Source organism: Mauremys mutica, chromosome 13, assembly GCF_020497125.1.
Source record: "Mauremys mutica isolate MM-2020 ecotype Southern chromosome 13, ASM2049712v1, whole genome shotgun sequence".
In the NCBI taxonomy this organism is placed as follows: domain Eukaryota; kingdom Metazoa; phylum Chordata; order Testudines; family Geoemydidae; genus Mauremys; species Mauremys mutica.
Window position 1 is genome coordinate 29887735 of NC_059084.1, and position 20507 is coordinate 29908241.

General features: G+C 46.4%; 1 protein-coding gene across 4 annotated transcripts in view; it reads right to left on the bottom strand.

Annotated features, from left to right (window-relative positions):
* SAMHD1 (SAM and HD domain containing deoxynucleoside triphosphate triphosphohydrolase 1) overlaps window positions 1-20507 on the bottom strand; it is an 85440-nt gene that overhangs the window by 37367 nt on the left and 27566 nt on the right. For all 4 annotated transcript variants that reach the window (XM_044985601.1, XM_044985599.1, XM_044985602.1 and 1 more), the window contains exons 3-9: window positions 17860-17932; window positions 16106-16266; window positions 14750-14865; window positions 12676-12746; window positions 10488-10643; window positions 2699-2799; window positions 2457-2565 (exon numbers count right to left, since the gene is read on the bottom strand). In XM_044985601.1, coding sequence (XP_044841536.1) covers window positions 2457-2565; window positions 2699-2799; window positions 10488-10643; window positions 12676-12746; window positions 14750-14865; window positions 16106-16266; window positions 17860-17865 — 720 coding nt within the window. In that variant the 5' untranslated portion in view covers window positions 17866-17932. The remainder of the gene's footprint in view (window positions 1-2456; window positions 2566-2698; window positions 2800-10487; window positions 10644-12675; window positions 12747-14749; window positions 14866-16105; window positions 16267-17859; window positions 17933-20507) is intronic.

A 20507-nucleotide genomic window follows, 5' to 3' on the forward strand; every position in this document is an offset into this window, starting at 1 on the left:
CAAGTATGCTTTGCAACCAAACAGATCAAGTCGTTTCCAGTCTTTATCGTATGGGGTATTCCTACAGTGTTGTTGCTTGCCCCTTTCATTTACTGCATCTATAACCAGCGAATTTGGTATTGGATGTGAGAAGAGAAATTCAGTGCCTTTGGCTAGTACATAATATTTCTTATCAGATCTTTTACAGGTAGGTGGAATCACTGCTGGGGGTTGCCAGAGTAATTTGACAGGATCCATAATCATCTCATTCACAGGGAGGGTGATTTTGGATGAAGTGGACGTATGTAGTATGTCCACTAACTTGTGGTGCGATTCCTGGACCTCTTCCAGAGAAATGTCAAGGGAACCTGCCACTCTCTTGTAGAGATCCTGAAACTGCCTGAAATCCTCCGTTGTGGTAGGAGGCATAAAATTGTGTCACCCGGGGAAAGAGGAAAAATGAGTGTCAGCTATGACATCTGGGTCCGAAAATTCCTCCTATTCTTTGGCACCCCCCGTTTGGGGACACTAGGAGGTGCATGTGAAGGCAGCACAGGTGGTTGGTGTGCACCAGTTGCGGGCAGAGTGTTGGGTATTCACTGCTGCTGTTGGTGGTATGGTGCCCACGGTTGCCAGAATGGCCATTGTGGTTGGAATGGCATAAGGAGGCATCCAGGACTGGCTGAACCAAGGTTGGTTTGCAAAGTCTGCAGAGAAGCCAGTGGCTGGTGGTGCCTGTGTGGCAGGACTAAATTACAGGACATGAATGTTGAAGCGAGACTATCATATCCTCTTCTCCCTCGTCCTCCCCACTATAGCAGTGTGCTGACAACTGTGGAGAGCTGGACTGGGAAAGAGCCCTGTGTATCAAGATGCCATCAGTACTGAGGAGGGAGGACTGAGGTACCGATGAGACAGATAAGTCTCTGTGGTGCAGGAGTTGCTGTGAGGAGGCCGGGTCGGTATCGGTGTGACGGGGAACACGGTACTGTATGCTGCATTGTACTCACGGTGTCTGGCTGAAAATGCATAATGCTGACAGTAGGTGGCAGCATGAGCTCTGAAATGCTCAGTACCAAGGGTTTACTGGCTGTTGTAGGTGCTGAGACATGGGGTTTAACTTTCCCCTTAGCACCTGCAGCAGAGCTTGAGTGTTTAGGAGCGCTATGCTTTTTGGCATCGTCGGTACCAGTGCTGGTGCTGTCGGTACTGGGAGTGCTTTGGGCACCCAGGAATGTGTGGGCGCTGGGTTTTGGCACTAGGGAACTGGCTGAGGCTTTTGATATTGGTAAGGAATTCATCATGTGGGCAAAGGTGGAGATGACTAAATTTGGAGAGGGAAGGGCTTGAACTACTAGTTCTCTTCTCAGCCATGAACAATCAAAACTTGTTGAATCTAAGATTTCACTTTTAGCACAAGTAGATTTCACAAGTTACACAGCTCGAGCATGGTAGAATACATATGGACCTGAGAATAACTAGTTGAAAGGAATTGCTGAGAGTGGTTGGAATCCTTGCTGGATACTTGAACATAGAAAGTCAAGGAGAAATACCACCCCCTCGGACAAGGCATAATTTGGCAGGAAAGGGGATGTCTGTTTCCCAGCTACTCTTGTTCACAAAGCTGTGCTACTTCTAGCAATGCTGGGAAAGAGACAAGAAAAGTAGCAACTGGTGGGTGGCTTCCAACCTACCCTCTATCTTCAAGACTGGCTGGCTATGATTTTAATCCCATCCAAAAGCCAACTCACCAACTGCTTTCCCTGGTACTAGATATAAGGGTGACTGGCTGGCTGGCAGTGTGAGATGGGAAGACCACACCCCAAGGGCTTCAGCTTCTCAGTCAGACCTCTTTAAAGTACTGCTACTTATCCAGCCCTTCTCCCCCATGAGAAGAGTTGCAGCGGGAGCAGTTCCTACCCCTCCCACCTTGTGTTACTTTTGACAGCATCTCCTGGGGCAGTGATTACTTCCTCCCAGTTCCCATTCCTCCTAAGCACCCTACCTAAGACAGCAGTTTATCTATTTTTGGTCCATGACTCAATGCAGCCAAAAAATTCACACTGTGGCATCACTTTGTGTGTGTCCCCGGGGCTGGGGTGTGGGGGTGGAGGCACCTCCCCCTGTCCCTGCATTGGGCTCAGCTCCAGGTCTGTGCACTCACTTTACTACAAAAAGTTCTGAAGGAAATGTTGGAAACAACAAGAGAAAGGGGAGGGAATGAGCTGCTTCTTCAATTCCTTGTACAGCTTCCTCAGGCTCCAATCAACCCAGGGATTTTTGCTGCTCTCTTTTCTCCACAAGTATGCTAGCAAACCCACCAGGCTCCCACATGCAACCCACTTCAGGGTTGCATTCCATTAGCTGAGCAGCACTGACCTCATTCATTTGATTACAGGTTATGCTTTTCAATCTGCTGCTACAAGAGTATAATACTTCACAAGTTAACATCCTCCATTCTCCCCCATGCAGTTTACCTTGTCACGGGTACAGATATGCTTCTTGTTTTTCACTTCACAGACCCGAGCGAATTTAAGGAAGCGCTTATAATCAAAATTATTCTGGATTCCTAAATGATGGCAATCCCTAGAAGTATTCCAGAGAGAATGAGTTAAAAGCATTCAATAATGAAATTTTACTTACAGTAAAAGCAGCAGCATTGGGCAATTTTTTTTTTTGGTTAGGATTATAATAAAACTGAAGTCCAGAAAATTTGTACCTGGCAAAGTAATCCCATTTGTCCACATCGATGCCATTTCTTTTGTTAGCCACTATCTCATAAAGGAAGCTTTTCTCTTCTGGTCGACCACGGTATGGCCACTGGAAAAGCAGAACAGCTTATTCAGAATAGGTTAACTCATGGTCACCAGCAATTTCAGAATGCGTTTATAGATGTCAGAAATACATTTTGATTTTGCACATGACAGTATGGATAAATACATCAAAACTACTGGTTTAATTAACAAAATCTGACAAAAAAAGAAATAAAACTAACTTTCAGAAACCAAGCTTGTGACATCAGTATCTAGAGCTGGTGTTTAAGCAGCAAACTCCCCTAACATGATTAAATGGGTACAAGAGTGCTTAATTTGCAAGTTATACCGGAATTAAGGAAAATCTGCAGCTTTAAGCCACTTGATAGAAGTTTACAGTGATGACAGTTTGTGTCCCTGCTGGCTCCTCCAAGCTCTGACACAAGCTGCCAATCATAAGAAGAGGAGAGAGATTCTCTCTGTACTGTTCGAATGCCAGGGATGACTATTTTGGAAAATTTGCACCCTTCAGTCTAGGGCCAGATGCACTTAAGAAGTCAGCCATTACCAAGCACTGGAAAAAAGAAAAAAAACAGTTGAACAACACATCTCGAAGAAAAACAGTTACTAAAAGTTGGGTAACTGTTTTTCTTCGAGATGTGTTGTTCATGTCCATTCCAAGCAGGTGTGCGCGCGCCGCGTGCATACCAGCCGGAAGATTTTCCCCTAGCAGCGTCCGTAGGGTTGAACTTGGCGCCCTATATAGGGGCCCGCCGACCCTCCACCCCCTCAGTTCCTTCTTGCCAGCATTCCGACAGAGGGGCAGGAGGGTGGGTATTGGAATGGACATGAACAACATCTCGAACAACAGTTACTAAAAGGTGGGTAACCGTTTTTTCTTTGAGTGGTTGTTCATGTCTATTCCAAGCAGGTGACTCACAAGCCTGAACCTAGGCGGTGGGGTCGGAGTTCACTGCTGATTGGTCGTGCAGTACTCCAAAGGCTGCATCATCTCTAGCCTGGTGCGTAATGGCATAGTGCAACGTAAACGTGTGGATGGAGGACCACGTGGCGGCTCTACAAATTTACTGAGTCAGGATCTGGGCCAAGAACGCCGCGGAAGAGGCCTGCGCCCTTGTGAGTGGGCCGTGATTGGAGGAGTAGGGATCTTAACTTGATGATAACATTCCCTGATGCAGGCCGCGATCCACGAAGAGATCCGCTGAGATGAAACCGGGAGCCCTTTCATCCTATCCGCCACTGCAATGAACAGCTGGGTCGATTTTCTAAATGGCTTGGTCCGTTCAATATAAAAGGCTAGGGCCCGGCGGACATCCAGGGAATGCAGTCTCCGCTCCGTACCTGAAGAGCGTGGTTTTGGATAGAACACCAGGAGGAAGATCTCCTGCCCCATGTGGAACTGGGAGACAACCTTGGGGAGGAAAGCCGGGTGAGGCCTAAGTTGGACCTTGTCCTTATGGAAGATAGTGTATGGGGGCTCGGATGTTAGCACCCTGAGTTCCGAGACCCTCCTGGCCGAGGTGATAGCGACCAGGAAAGCGACCTTGTATGACAGGTATAGCAGAGAGCATGACGCCAGGGGCTCAAAGGGAGGTCCTGTGAGGGCGGAGAGGACCAAATTGAGGTCCCAGGTCGGGGCTGGTTGACAAATGTGCAGAAACAGCTTGTCCATGCCCTTGAGGAAGCGACCAACCAGCGGGTTCGCGAAGACCAAGGTACCCTGCTCCCGCAGATGGAACGCCGAGATGGCCGCTAAGTGAACTCGAACTGACGAGAGGGAAAGCCCCAGCTGTCTCAGGTGGAGCAAATAGTCCAGGATAACGGGAAATCGAGGCCCGCAATGGCTCCTGTCCCCGCTGAGCAGCCCAGATGGAGAAGCGTTTCCATTTGGCCAGGTAGGTGGCCCTGGTCGATGGTTTCCTGCTACCGAGCAGCACTTGCCTGACCTGCTACCGAGCAGCACTGCATCTCCACCGGGTTCAGCCATGGCTGTGAGGTGGAGTGATTCCAGGTTTGGGTGGCGCTCGAGTGAACGTGCAGGAGCGACGTGTACCAGTGTTGGCGCAGCCATGCCAGCGCTATCAGGATTACGCAGGCGCGTTCCCTGCGGATCTTGAGGATCACTCTGTGAATCATGGGGATCGGGAGAAAGCGTACAGCAGGCTGTCCCCCCAGGATAGGAGGAAGGCATCCGACAGAGACCCCGGACTGCAGCCTAGGAGGGAGCAGAAATGTTGACACTTCCTGTTCTCCCTTGAAGCGAACAGATCTATCTGGGGATAACCCCAGAGGCGGAAGATTGAGCGCACTACATCCCGGCGAAGGGACCACTCGTGACCCCGGAAAGAGCGGCTGAGGGCATCCACCAGGCCGTTTTGTTCCCCCGGGAGGTAGGATGCTGTCAGGTGAATAGCGTTCTGCATGCAAAAGTCCCACAACGCGAGGGCTTCCCTGCACAGGGGAGAGGAGCGTGCACCCCCGTTTGTTGATATAGAACATCGCTGATGTGTTGTCCGTGAGGACTGAGACACATCTGCCTGCCAGGTGGGGTTGGAAGGTGAGGCAAGCCAGGCGCACTGCTCTCAGCTCCCTGACGCTGATGTGCAACTCAAGGTCTTCCGGCGACCACAAGCCTTGGGTCCTGAGGTCCCCCAGGTGCGCCCCACACCTCCGATCCGAGGCGCCCGTTACCAGGGAGAGGGAGGGCTGAGGGCTGACGAAGGGAACTCCCACGCACACGTCTTGCGCGTCGAGCCACCACCGAAGAGAGCTCAGCACGAAACGGGGAAGTGTCACCACTGAATCCAGGGCGTCCAGGTATACGGTCGCCAACCAAGACTGGAGGGGACGCAGCCTGAGCCTGGCATGGCTTACCACATAGGTACACGTCACCATGTGGCCCAACAGCTTGAGGCAGTTTCTTGCTGTGGTGGTCGGGGCACGTTGAAGACAGAGAATGATTTTGGACATGGACCGGAACTTGGACTCCAGAAGGTACGCTCTGGCGTGGGTCAAGTCCAGGACCACCCCGATAAATTCTATCCTTTGAGCGGGGGACAGGGTGGACTTGGCCTCGTTCAAGAGGAGGCCGAGCTCGAGGAAGGTCCGCCTGATGAATAGCACCTGAGCCTCCACCTGTGCCCTGGTATGGCCTTTTATGAGCCAATCGTCCAGGTAGGGAAATACCTGAATGCCCTGCTTGCGCAGGAAGGCTGCTACATCTGCCATGCACTTCGTGAAAACCCTTGGGGCTGCTGACAGGCCTAACGGCAGCACTATGAACTGCAGATGGGTGTCGGCCACGACGAACCTGAGGTAACGCCAGTGCCAGGAGATTATGGCAATATGAAAATACGCATCCTTTAAGTCTCCAATCTCCTGGATCCAAAGAGGGAATGATCGAGGACAGGGAGACCATGCGGAACTTAAGCTTCTTTACAAACTTGTTCAGACGCCGCAAGTCCAGGATGGGTCTGAGGCCCCCTTTCGCTATTAGGAAATATCGGGAGTAGAAGCCCCTGCCCCTGAGCTCCTGAGGAACTTCCTCCACTGGCCCTGCTGCGAGGAGGGGTCCCTGAAGAGGGACGAGGAGGGGGCTGGTGGAGTGGGAGGGAGAACTGGATAGAATATCCCCTCTCTACCGTGCGAAGCACCCAACTGTCTGACGTGATTCGGGACCAGGCATGATAGAAGGGGGACAGACGTGACCCAAAGATAGGGATAGAAGGATCCAGAGTCCTGATTGGTAGGTTGTCCTTGACCGTACCATCAAATAGGAGGCCTGGGCCCTGATAGCCGTCTCGCCTGGCCAGATGACTGGCCAGAGGGCTGACATTGGTGCCGCCTCCTGCCGTTCCTGCGCCCAACATCCGGGTGATTCTGAGGCTGGTAGGGGCGTGGGGCCATCTGCGGCCTAAACTGCCTGCGCTGGGTTACTAGAGTATGCAGGCCCAGCAAGCGAAGAGTAGCCGTCGAGTCCTTTAGGCTATGCAGACGCTTGTCAGTTTTGTCCGAAAACAACATCTGCCCTTCAATGGGGAGGTCCTGGATGGTCTGTTGGACCTCATGGGGAAGGCCCGAGACCTGAAGCCAGGGTCCCTGTCTCATGACCAAGTCTGTTGCCAGTGTGCGTGAGGCCGAGTCTGCCGCGTCCAGGGCTGCTTGGAGAGAAGCTCGGGATATCAATTTTCCTTCTTCCACCAGGGCCAAAAATTCCGTCCGCAAATCCTGGGGAAGGAGTTCGGCGAACTTGGACAGGGCCGAGCACGTATTCTGTCCGTACCGGCTTACAATGGCCTGTTGATTGGCTACACGTAATTGTAGGCCCCCTGTGGAATACACTTTTCTGCCAAACAGGTCCAACTTTTTGGCCTCCCTGTTCTTTGGCGTCAACCCTTGAAACCCTTGACGCTCCCTCTGGTTGGCCGCATCCACCACCAGGGAGTCCAGGGAAGGGTGGGCATACAGGTGTTCATGCCCCTTGGAGGGTACAAAGTAACAACTCTCCGTCTTTTTGGCGGTGGGGGCCAATGAAGCTGGCATCTGCAGGACGTGTCCGCTATTGTCTTGATCAACAGTAGGGCTACCCTGGATGGGCCCGCGGGGGCCAGGATATCCACTACCGGATCCACATCCACCTCAATTTCCTCTGCCTGGATCGCCAAGCTCTGAGCTGCTTGCCGGAGCAGTTGCTGGAGTATCTGATTGTCCTCGTAGCCATGCCCGAGACCGCCTCGTCTGGGGAGGAGAAGGAGGAGGAGATCACTTGTAAGGGACCCTCCTCCAGCCTGCCCACCCCTTCAGGGACCTGCAGCACACGGTACTGTGGTTGCGGGGCCGGTGCCGGTTCCAGATGCGGCACCATGGCCGGTACCGGGGTCGACAGAGCGGCTTGGCATGTCGGGCGGTACCTGCGGAGCCCGGACCATGGTCACCGCCAGTGCCGATGCCTGGCTAGGGGGTGCTGAACTTCGATGCGGCACACCCCTGCCAGGCGACGGTGCCGGTAGAGGCGGCAACTGCGCTGGGGCACCGACGCCAAGGAGACCGAAGCAGACTTGGAGTGAGGGCCAATCGCCTGACCCACCGACTGGTGGTAGGCCCGGGGGTCCAGAATGGCCACTGAGAGGGCGGTTGCCACTGCTGTTGCCACTGCAGTGGGTACGGTTGGTGGCTCGCCCGCGAAGCTGACCTCCTGCTCCGTGATCTGCTGGAGCGGTAGGAGTCCGCCTCTGAGTCTGAGGTCTCCGAGTAGGAAGACCTGGGGGGGAGCGGTACTCACTGTCACCGGGGAGCAGTGCCGCAGGGGCGGGGAACTGTCCCTCTGCCCCGGTGCTGCCTGGGTGGCACGGGGCAGGGAGTGAGGCGACATCATAGCCGGCTTGCCCCGTGATTGTACTGGGGGACGGGCCACGGTCGGCGGCTCTCTGCCACGGTGCAGGGATGCCGGTACCGGGAGTCTCAGCAGGTCAGAGGCCGCCTCGAAGGCCTCCGGCGTCGAAGGAAGACGCACGTCTCCGCTGAGGTCCGGGGATCTTGGCCGGTCCGGACTCGACCGCCCTCTCTCCGGTGCGGGAGTCGACGGAGCAGCAGGAGGCTGTGGCCCAGCCTGTCCACTTGTACTGGTGTACGACGTCGGCCTCTTGAGGTCCTGGCGGGGTGATCATTCCCTCACAGGCCTCTTTTTTGCGGGCACTGGAGAGGGTGAGCGGTGACGCACGGAGGCCGACTTCCTATGACCCAACTCCCTCCGGTGCTGGAGTTTAGAGGCTTTGGGCTGGGCACCAAGTCCTGATGCCGGTGCCAGGGCACTACGCACCAAAGCTGATGTGCTGGGCGCCGGATCAGCTGGCTCTGGGTTGGAGGGGGGCTACAAGGCCACCTCCATCAGGAGAACTCTAAGTCTCTGCTCTCTGTCCTTAAGAGTCCTGGGATGGAAGCCCCTGCAGATACTGTACCAGTCTCTTTGGTGGCTCTCTCCGAGACATCTCAAGCAAGCAGAGTGCGGGTCACTCTTTGGCATAAACTTCCCGCAGTCCTTGCGGAGTTTAAACCCCGGGGACCCGGGCATGCCCCAGTGGGGCGACGACTATGTTGGGGGAGCCCCCCCAACAACTAACAACTATGTACAACTGATCCAAACTAAGACTAAACTATATACACTAACAACGAGACACTGCTAAACTTGCTATCAGCGAGCAAGGTTCCAGCTAGCCGTCACCAGCGGTAAGAAGGAACTGAGGGGGTGGAGGGTCGGCGGGCCCCTATTTAGGGCGCCGCAGCAGCACCACTCCAGGGGGCGCCAAGGCCAACCCTACTGGCGCTGCTAGGGGAAAATCTTCCAGCCAGCATGCATGTGGCGCGCACACACCTGCTTGAAATGGACATGAACAACCACTCGAAGAAGAATGTCAGTTATTGTAAGATGCATGGTCCATGTGTATTAGTATTTCTTGTGAGTTTAACCACATACTATCCTTCATGGCAACTTTAAAATTCCATTAAAAAAAAAGATACTGGAAAAAGGAAATGCAACTAACAAATGTTTTGCTTTTATGTTGTCTATTTTATCAGTCTGTTTTTTCTATTTAGAACATAAGCTCTGTGGGGCAAGCACCAGTGTCTGTATACTGCCTAGTACCAAGGGGCTCCTGATCTTGATGGTGGCCGCTAAGAATTACTGTAATACAAATAATTATCTGTAAACGTCAATGTTTGTCACAACAAAGCTGAATCTTTGAATTCTATTTTGTATCAAGCTGTCAAGATAGAGGCTTTCCATTTATCGTATGTTTTTTTTGTGTAAGCCTTTATAATTTGCTGCAGTGACTGGTATCTCCCCTACTAGAACAGTTTCCTTTTAGAGGAACAGTCTGGTCATCAGAGAAGCATGCTGGCAGGATGTCTAGATTCTAGTTTCAGCTCTGCCAATACTGAATGTATAACTCTGGGCAAGTCACTCAACATCTGTACTTCTGTTTCTTCATCTGTATAACAGGATAAGACGTGGCTGTTTCGCTGGGTTATGAAGATTAATAATTGTAAACTCTCCTTCCCTGCCTAATTTGATCACATCACTCCCTTCTTTGAATCCCTCCACTGGCTCCCCAATAACCATTTCATCAAGTTTCCTTTTGGTCATCACCTTCAAGACTGTACATAATTCTGCCGCTTGCTCTGGTCAAGTATCATCTGCTTCAGTACTTCCAGCCTTGTTCACCTGTTTGTCAGCCTCTTGCTGAATCACCTCCTTGTGGCTCCCTATGCATGATAGAACTCATCAAGGTCCTTACCTTCTCCACATGTAGGTTCCCATTAAAGACCCAATTCAACAAAGTTGTTTACCATAAACAAGTTGACTTGTTTACAAAAACTGCCTCATTTCCTTTCCCTGTAGCTGTCTACTTATCAATCTGGCCTTAGGTTTAGAGCTTCTTGGAGGAGGGACTGTACTTCTTGAAGGTTTGAGTGACTAGCATATCAGTGAATCCACCAACTGCTAACAATCCACAAACAGCAATGCACTCTGCACTTTGAGATGCTTGGATGGAACATGTTGAAAGTAACATTATGACAACTTTTCACACTGACCTCCTAACTTCAGTGCCTGAAAGTGTCCCAGAAGCTACACAGATAGAGCTTAAAATGAGAATAGCAGCAAAAATTATATTTTTATTTCACTTAAATTGAAGAGCATTTAAAAATAACTTCCACAGAAGCAGAGAACTGACTTACCAAACCCCGACATGGGGTTGTATCTAGGGGTCCTCCTATTTGTTCTTTGATGAAGTCCATATCTTCTTTCAGGACAAAACCATAATCTTCCATGACTTTTTCTAGCCCATTGGAAGTAATCAGGTGTTCAAACATCTGAACAGAAGCAGTTTCATGCTGCAGAAAGTACGTATAAATGTTACTTTATCAAAAACACACAAGCTGCTATCAGATTTAGCCAAAGTCAAATGTCTGAGCTGGGAATAGACCAAGTACCTGTTCTAGCCACTGGACCAAGCTGTCTTTGGGAAATGCAAAAAGTTAAAGGTTCTCACACTAATGTATGTCGAATTTTGACTATTGGGCTGTTAAGCGTGTATTTTCATATCCAGGAGGTTCAATCCTGGGAAAGTTACTATACTAAGAAAGTATCAGAGGGGTAGCCGTGTTAGTCTGGTTCTGTAGAAGCAGCAAAGAATCCTGTGGCACCTTATAGACTAACAGACGTTTTGCAGCATGAGCTTTCGTGGGTGAATACCCACTTCTTCGGACACAAAGGAGAAAGCATGGCTCATAACCTCTTTAAGGGGTCCCATTGTTACAAGGTTATCACAAACCAGGGAATTTACCTCACTATGGTATAACTTACAATTCATTCACAGTATCTGGCTGCAATATAAGGGAGAGTGTAAAACAGGCACAGGATTGGGGTGTTGGAGAGAAACAGTCTGGATGATTTATGTAAATATGTTTTCAATCCCTAATTTCTGTCTGATATGATGCAGCAGGCTGGACATTGGATTGACAAGGTCCTTATCATTGGGCTCATATACTCTTGCTATCCCATTGCCTTAGTAAGATGGTCACCACCAGCATTTAACTCAGAAATGTCACCTACTATGTTTAAGTACATTTCAGCGTATACATGGTGAGGATCAGTTGTCTTTCAGAGTGATGGACAAAACGGGACAGGTGAATTTTTGTTTTTAACCTGCAAGGACCCTGGCTTCAGCGTGAACTGGATCGAAAATGTCTTACCATCAAAAAGAAAAAAAAAATGTGTGGGTGGTAGTATGACAAGAAAATAGTTCCTCCTATAGGATATTTTGATAAACCTCATGTCCTCTACAAAAGGCAACATTGTTCCTAAGTGCTACTTTGCACCTGTAGTGCTCTTTGACCGCAAGAGATATTGATCTACTCTTCCTTTCCGCCTATCCATTGTCCTGTTTTCACTATCAAAAATTCGCTGCAGTTGTAAGGCCAGCCTCCTGCCTTCCTCCTCCTGCTGCAGCTTCTGTTCCATCTCCCTCACTAAAGGATCAGCTGTGGCCAAGCCCATCTCGCCAGCTGTCTGCCTCAGTCTTTTAACCGAACCATTCTGTTCCAAGTGCTGTGTTTTAGTGTGTCTCTTTCGTCCTCGTCTCAGTGAAGGGGGCTGTTCGAAGAACATCCGAAGTTCTTGCATCCGAAGTGGGTATTCACCCAAGAAAGCTCATGCTGCAAAACGTCTGTTAGTCTATAAGGTGCCACAGGATTCTTTGCTGCTTATACTAAGAAAGGTAACTTTGATATTGACCATCTTCATTTTCTGTTAGGTTAATTTTCCATTTCTCATGGATTAGCACAATGAGGGTTGCAGAGAATATAGGGAAACATTATGTTACATTTAAAAAAAAAAGATTCCAAACAGTACTAGAAAGCCTTTCAATTTTAAAAAATTGAAATCTAAATTTTGAACATACTTTTACCTTTTTATATTAGATTTCTGTTTTAATTACTGTCTACAGTTAATATTTTATGCTTATAAAATCTGAGTTGTGGGCAAAGCTACCCCGTATACATTAAGGGACTATGCCAACTTGGAACTACCCCCAATGTTCTTCTTGCCCCAGGCTCACATGAAGAACGAACGGCCAGGAATATGTGCAAAGAAAAGGAAAATTCCTTCTGTCTCATTATAGCCAAGCTGGGGAGGAGCAGAATAAAAAGAACAAAGGGTATCACTATGATTGGAAGAAAGAAAGCTTTTTTAAAATTTAATCATGGTAAATATGCTTGTCTCTCAGATTAGACCACCACTGTCTGCTCACAAAAGCAGGCACTATTGACTGCTCATATATTTAAAAGGTGAATTAAATATTTTTTTGAAAGGAAAAGGTAAGTGCCATATTTCACTTGCATATTGTTCTTGGTGTAAAATACTTGCCTTCCATTTCAGACCTGGGCGAGCAAGTGGAATAAATCTTCCATCAAACATGTGTGAAAATGGTCCATGACCTGAAAAATAAGAGTGTACAGGCTTAATCTGAAACGTTTGTCAGCAAAAACATAAGTAGGAACTGTGTGAATTTGTATTCTCTCATTTCATTTTACTGCTTTCTCACAGAATGGGAGAATAAGATTCAAATGCAGTAAGTACACTAGACAAATGCAGACATTGGAGTAAGAATGGATACAGCAACTTTACAGGGACTGTTCTTCAGATAGGAGATTAAACTAAAGGTCCTTCTGTCCATCTTCATCCTCTCTCCCTTCTGTCCAAGTGGAAATCAAAGATCTTAGCACACTTTCCAAGAAGCGTCAGGAAAACTGCAGTGTTCTGGCTAATCACTGCTTCAACTCAATAAACCCAGATCTAACATCCAGTGTTGCATATGAGCTCCAGTACTGCTGAGCACACAGGAGGTGCTCTGTGTCAGCAGTGCAGGGGATGAGCAGCATAAAATTTAATGATGTATTAAACATCTGGAAAGCAATTAATAGTCTATTACTTTAACACTTTCACTTTGAAATGTTACTAGATAAGGCAGAAGAGATATAGAATGTTGTAGCTATGTTGATCCCAGAATATTAAGACAGACAAGGTGGATGAGGTAATATCTTTTATTGGACCAACTTCTGTTGGTGAGAGACACAAGCTTTTGAGCTTACACATAGCTCTTCTTCAGGTCACTTCAGAGCTCTGTGTAAGCTCAAAAGTTTGTCTCACTTATAAACAGAAGTTGATCAAATAAAAATATTACCTCACCCACCATGTCTCTTGGAAGGGACAGAGACATTCACACCATCCAGGGAAGAATCTCACATACCAAATTTCAATAATAATTTGAAGGGGTGGACAGTGGCCCAATGTGACATACTAGGGTACAATTCAAACCAGTGGGGAGCTATGTCACCTCTGCCCTGCAACCCTGGGTGCCTTACAATACCTTACTGGTAGTAACTCCCACCTAGACAACTCACAAACAGCCTTCCAGAAACACCCTCAGTGTCTGTGTGTAACTTCAGCTTGCCAGTTACACCCTGGCTCTCACCAGCTTTGTTTATACTGCACGGTGACCCCAACACTCTCTCAGCCCCAGATTTTTACCCAGACATGTATGGTTGTACTGCCCAGCCCTCTCCCAGACAGTACAAATATATTAAGTTTGTTACTCTTTTAAGGGAGTAATATGCCAGTTTATTTATTTAAATAGAGTTACCCAGACACTTCAACTTAAACACTGTGATTAGATAAAACAATAAAAAAAGTTTATTAACTACAAAGAGAGATTTTAAGAGTACAAGTAATAAGACATAGAAGTCAGAAATGGTTACAAGAAAAATAAAGACAAAACGCTTACTAGTGCCTAACAAACTATATTAGATTCAAGCAAAACTTCTCACCACATGTTCCAGCAAGGTTTCTGACCAAACTCTTCAGGTCAGGACCTCTCCCCTTCCCTGCCCTGAGTCCAATGGCTGTTTTCCTTTGTCTTCTTAAGTGTGATGCAAGAGACAGACAGAGGGAGGGTGTCTTGGGGTGTTTGTCCTGGCTTTTTATAGTTCCAATTACCCTCTTGAAAAACATTTCCAGCTGAGAACCAAGAGACAAAATGTCTATATGCAATGATGTTCCCTGCTCTTTTTTTTCCCACCTGTTTGAGCTTTCTTTGTTTTCCCTTCCTGCTTGGGGTCTCTGTTTACTGCTTAAATGCAAATTAAGGCAAGCACACATTCCTTTGTTTAGGACAGACCTATTTGCCAACTTCTGCTTGGGAAGGGCTGTGGGGTTTGGAACAGGTCTTATCATACAGGTGAATCTTATAACTTCATATACAGCATTGCCACACATTTTATCAGGACAATATTGAGAAGCAAATTATGAGTTTTTAAATCATACCCACATACCTTGTAGGAAGATTATTACAATAGCATGTAGGGAGTGAATACATGGGTGCATTCCATCACATCTAGCAACCACTTAAGCTACCAAACAATTGTTCTAAAGAGATGCTTACCTAAATCATGACAAAGTCCAGCAATCTGAACACAGAGAATATCTCGCTGGTTTATTTCCAACTCTGGCTGTCTTTCGTGTAATGCCCGGACCAGACATCCTGCCAGATAGCCTACCCTGTTCCAGGCAGAAAATATGAGATAAAGTTAATAATTTGAGGTTTAGAAAACAAGAGAAATTGCCAATTCAACTCTGACTTGGCTGTTGTAAACCATAGCTCTAGTGCAGTAGAGAGCAGCAACAGATGCTCAAAACGTAAACTTCAGTCCAGTTATGGAAGCTAGCTATTTTCTTTTTTAAAACCTACACCATGGAAAAAAAATATTTGAAGGAAACAAGCAACAGATTTCACATCCAAGGAGTCCTGACCTCAAGAATTCCATCTCAACCTCATAAGAATACCCTTTGATTACAGCTTTCTCCCCTCTTCCCACGTTAGTCAGTCAAAATTTCTGCTACCAAAGTCATCTTCCTCTTGTAACTCCAACTCAAACCTTTTCAATGGCTTCCTTCACCTACCACAAAGTCAAAGTCTTTATCCTCATTTTCAAGACCCTGCACAAGCTTGCTCCTGCTTGGATGGCTGCCCTTATTTCCTTCAACTCCTCCAACCTCCAGAGACACACTGGAATTGTTGACACTAGTCCATCCAATCCAGTACCCTGACGATGGCCAGTAACCAGATGCCTCAGAGGATGCAAATAAATAAATAAATCACCGAACAACTAGGGAATAACCTGATTATGGAAGTTCCTTTCTAACGCAATCAGTTATTGATTGGCTTACACCCTGGAGCATGAGTTTATATCCCTTATTTTGAATCCTATTTTATGCAACTATAGACATTCTCATTATCCACAGGAATACCTAACCATTTTTTAATTCTTCTGACCTCTTGGCCCTAATTATATATTGTGGCAATGAATTTCATAGGTTTATTATTCATTGTAAAAGAATATTTCTTTTTATCAACTTTACATTTCTCATTCAATCTCATTGAATGACCCCTTATTCTTGTTATGAAAAAAGGGAAGGATTAATGCATGATCTACCTTCTCTACATATTATTACCTCTATCATATCCTCTCATCTCTAAACTGAGAAGTACCACCATCTTTTCACTCTCAGACAGAAGTTTCTCAAAGCCTAGTAATTTTTTTTGGTCACCTCTAGAAACAAACCTCAAGTAACAATTCAGATAGTGTATCCTCATTGTCTAAAATGCTAGTTTTAAGTTCCAACTAGACACAATACACCAGACCAGCCTTACAGTCGCTCCAGATTGGTGGAAAGGAAGATAACCTTGGCAGAGAAATCAAAATGGAGGAGATTTATATGCACGAGAATATTGCCTTACCCCAAGGAGTGTTCAAAACGGTTGTGCGATGCTCCTGGGAAAACATAGTAAGTGCCTCCTAGCTGTTTTATATATCGCAGGCGTTGAAACTGAGGTGTGTCAATGATTCGAACGAGGAGAGGATGTATTTCAATATGGCCGTGAATAGGATCATTAAAAACCTAGAAAATTTCAAACACCATTGAAACTAAGGTTTAAAAATATGACCTACAAAAAAGGGAATGGGCTTGCCTCTCTGTGATAAAGGAGGTCTGAAAAGTTGTCAACTTTTTTTTTTTTAAACATTAAAATTCAGTTCTTGTCTATCCTGGAAAATGCCATAGTACTGGAAAATAGTGAAGTTATGACATTAAAAAAGAGTTACAGCTAAACAGAGGGTAAGGGATTTCCATCCAGCCAGTTTAAAACCTCGTCGACTCCTATTTAACTCAAATTCCTAACACATGGGAAAAAAGGATGTATTATTGTAGAGTCAATTTACCTACTCTGTCAATTAAAGTAAGAGCCCACACTACATTTCTGAGACAAGAGTCCATCACCAATGCTAGGAAAGAGCAGACTTGGCATTGCTTGCTTTTAGAAATACAAACAGAGTTCACAGGGTTAGGAAGGACAGCAAGCAGAGAATAAATTATCCAGGCTTCCTTTCTACAACACAAAGCAGCAAAAAAAGGCAACTCCAACTTGTTAAAGGTGACCTACAAAAAACTTAAGTAAAATTATACATTTTAGAAACATTTTGGTAATGAACTACAAAAGATACAAATTTAAATACTTTATAAATCTGCGCATTCATTCTGCCAAAGCACAAGGTAAAGACTTAATTATGAATATTTAAGTAAAGCAGACAGAGGCAACAACAATTACTATTTAATTTCAGTATCTCTGTACAACTACCCTTTTAATATTAATGCTCTCTATGTGCCTTCTATGATAATTATGATACAGTAGGGCCGGGGAGCAGTGGGAGAGTGGGAATATATAAACCCTAGGCTAATTAAGGCGGGGTTTCCCATAGACATGGAGGGTTGCCACAGGTTAATTGGAGCACCTGTAGTCAATTAAGGTCCTGTCAGGAACCTAACAACACCCCCCCCCCCCGCTTCAGGCAGTCAGGGTGTGCGAGGAAGAAGAGAGGACTGAAGTTTGGAGGTGTGTTGCTGACAATTGAGAGACCCTGCCCCGGCAGGGCAGGCAGACTCCCTCCCCCAGCATCAAGGACCGAGGGTAGCCCTACCCAAGGGGGAACAGAGTAAGAAACCCGCAGGGGTTGAGAGAGGCTGGGGCTCAGAGTGAGGAGCAAACCCAGACCCCTCCTCCATCACCTTCCCAGGCCACTAGCAGGGGCAAGAGGTGGCATCTTAGCCCCCCCGCCAAGAAAAGCGTGGACGCACCATACCAACATCGGCCATTTTGTCACATAATACTAAATGGGGACCTGCAAGAAGCTGTTTCACCTATTAGAAAGGACTCAGCTGCACAACACCATTGCAAGTACAGAAACATGCCCAGATATGTTAAGCAGAGCTTCTATTTTTATCTTCCTTTGCCTACTTTTATATCACTTAAATATAATTATTCCAACACCACATTACCTTGAGATTCTTTTATGTAAATACAATTAAAACTGTTCCTCAAATGACACTGGGGGGAGGGGAGGGTGGGGAGAGAGAATCCAAGTCCCATCTTCAAAGTAGGAATAAATTCCTGAGACTTTAGATCCTGGTTCCAGATCAACATGACCTTACACTTACCTTCATTATATCAGCATGATTTTGTTCTAGTTTTTGCAGGCAAACAAGCAATTTCAGTCTCAATTCCAAGGGTCTGGAAATATCAAGAAGATTTGAAAAATACTATAAATTGAAAAGCAAAATAACTAACACTAATTTAACTATTTACAAAGCTGCTTGTATAAATTCATTATTTTTTACCTCATTTGCTATAGTAATACGAAACAGCAATATGCACTTCTACTATGGCTTTCAGGAAAGCATCTCAAATAGTTTTAAAAACATTCATTTATAAAAGCTAGCACCTCACTGAGGTTAAGATAGGCAAGGAAAATAAACCATGTGTATACCCATACAAAATGGTTTGCAAACAGTGATGGTTGCTAAATCCACTTGTTCTACAATTCAAAACCATGAACACAAGGAAAATGAAGGTTACTTACCTGTAAACAGAGTTCTTCGAGATGAGCCTCTTTACATTCATTTCTGGGATCATGGCACCAATGCCATGAGCTTCCAGAACCTTCTCAAAAGCAGTCACCATTGGGGCCCACTCACCTCCTCCTGCTCCCTTGCATACTGGAAGGTTCTGAGTGTACAAAAGGCTGAGCGGCCCCAACCACCAGTCAGTTCCTTCCACTAATTCAGGAATTCTGAAGTAGTACGGAAGGTGGGCAGGGACTGTTAACAGGCAGAGGCTCATCTGAAAAAACTCTGATTACAGGGTATGTTGTATGGGGAGCCTTTGGCAAACCAGTAAAGTGCCTGAAACCACTATGGCTTATTGTTAAAGGCGTGGGGGGTGCCACAGAAAGGGCAGCTTGACCCCGTGTCCTTCCTGATAAGAACTGTGTTGAAGTTGCTGATTCCTGCTCTTTTAAAATGCATGTATGTCTATTGGGGTCTCAAGGCTGAAAACTCTGGAAAAACCCTCACCTGGTTAATCAATAATCAGAAGGAGCCCCTTGCTTGCCCATTGGAACTGCTTGCTTAACAAGTTCTCTTTAAGGGACATGTCATTCTATTTCTAATGTATAAATAAGGGGGAAAAGCTTGAGATAGTTGGACTCGTTTGGGGACTCTTTTTGGACTCTCTCTCTGGATACATCTTGCGGTCCCCACCAGCAGACAGAAGATTTGGCCACTGGAAGCCTGCCGCTGTTTCACTCGAGAGCCACACTCAGCTTTGGTAATTATCAAGGGTTGGGGGTGTTTTACTAATCTGTTGCAGACCTGTGTAAGTAAAGTTTAGCTTTAAGTGAAAGCACTCGTGTTGTCCTGTTTGTGCCAGCCATCTAATTGCTCAGACGGCCACGTCTCCCCTGATTTATTTCCGGACACCACCTCGCACAGAGTAAAAGTTACCAAGAGCTTTGGGTTGAAAGAACCCTGGGTAACAATGTAATCTTCATTTCCTCAAGTGGCCTGTGTATATTCCCACTTGTGGGAATTTAACTAGTACAACCCTCAGGAAGGTGGGCTGTGGAGTTTTAGGTAAAAAAGCACAGCAGCACTGTCAAAGAAAAATCAGCTCTGGATGCCAGGTCAAGAGTGACTAGAAGCAACTGATCTTGCTCTCCCAAAAGAAGTCTTAATGAAGGAAAAAATTTCCCAACACACATCTGCAGTATCAGTCATACAATATGATGTGACTAAGACAACATGACAGCATGCCATAGATGCTGCCTTTGTCCTGGATGAGGACTGACAATTCCAGGAAGATAAAGCCCTGTCAGATCAAGTTAACTGTGATTGACATTGTGCGATAAATGGACAATCTTTGGACCTTGATGGATTGGCTCCTCAGTTAAGCTCCATTTCTCCAAGTGATGGGAGAAACTTGTAGATAAGCTCTGAACATGCAAATGTATGATTATGTTCAGGGAGACAGGTAAGGAGGCCCAGGAACACACAGACACTCCAGAGGTCTGAGAGAGATGGAAATCAGACATTTTAGACTGTTGGGACAGAGATGTGAGCAGGACCACTTGTTCAGTAAAAATGCAACTTGAAGGAGATAGTTACTGAGATACATGCCTAATGGTTAAGCTGTTAGGAATGGCATCTTCATTTAAACAGTCAAACAACCACCAAGGACTTTATCAGGTCCACTGCCCAGATGAGAGATCTCTTTCAAGACGCAGCAGGTTTGACTGATCACAAACTCTTGTTTTTCTGTTAGACCTCAGCATAACAATCAAGAAACCAAGCAATCTAGAGTCAAGGTGTTGACCAAAGAAACTATGAACCTTGGTGAAGATTTCTGCCTTATCTCACAGGCAGTAGACCCAGCTGTTTGGAAAGCTGGACTTTATGGATATTAATAGCATACACCATGATACTGATGACAAAATTGCTCATCTCGAATCATAGCTAATGACATCAACTTGGTACCAATTGGACCAATATTCAAAAAAACTCAAGTTCCTGCTCTTGGTGTAGGCTGTGAATAGATCTCGTGTGTAGGATTAGCTTGGGAAAGGATAGGTTGGTGGTTACTTGGAGTTTTGGTAACATTTGGGGCCTGCTTCAATTTCCAGCAGATTTCACAAACTATTTGTTAGCCTTCAGCCCAGCAAACTTGGTAGGTCATTTGTTGGCTAAGAACAATGCGGGGGATAGCTCAGTGGTTTGAGCATTGGCCTGCTAAACCCAGGGTTGTGAGTTCA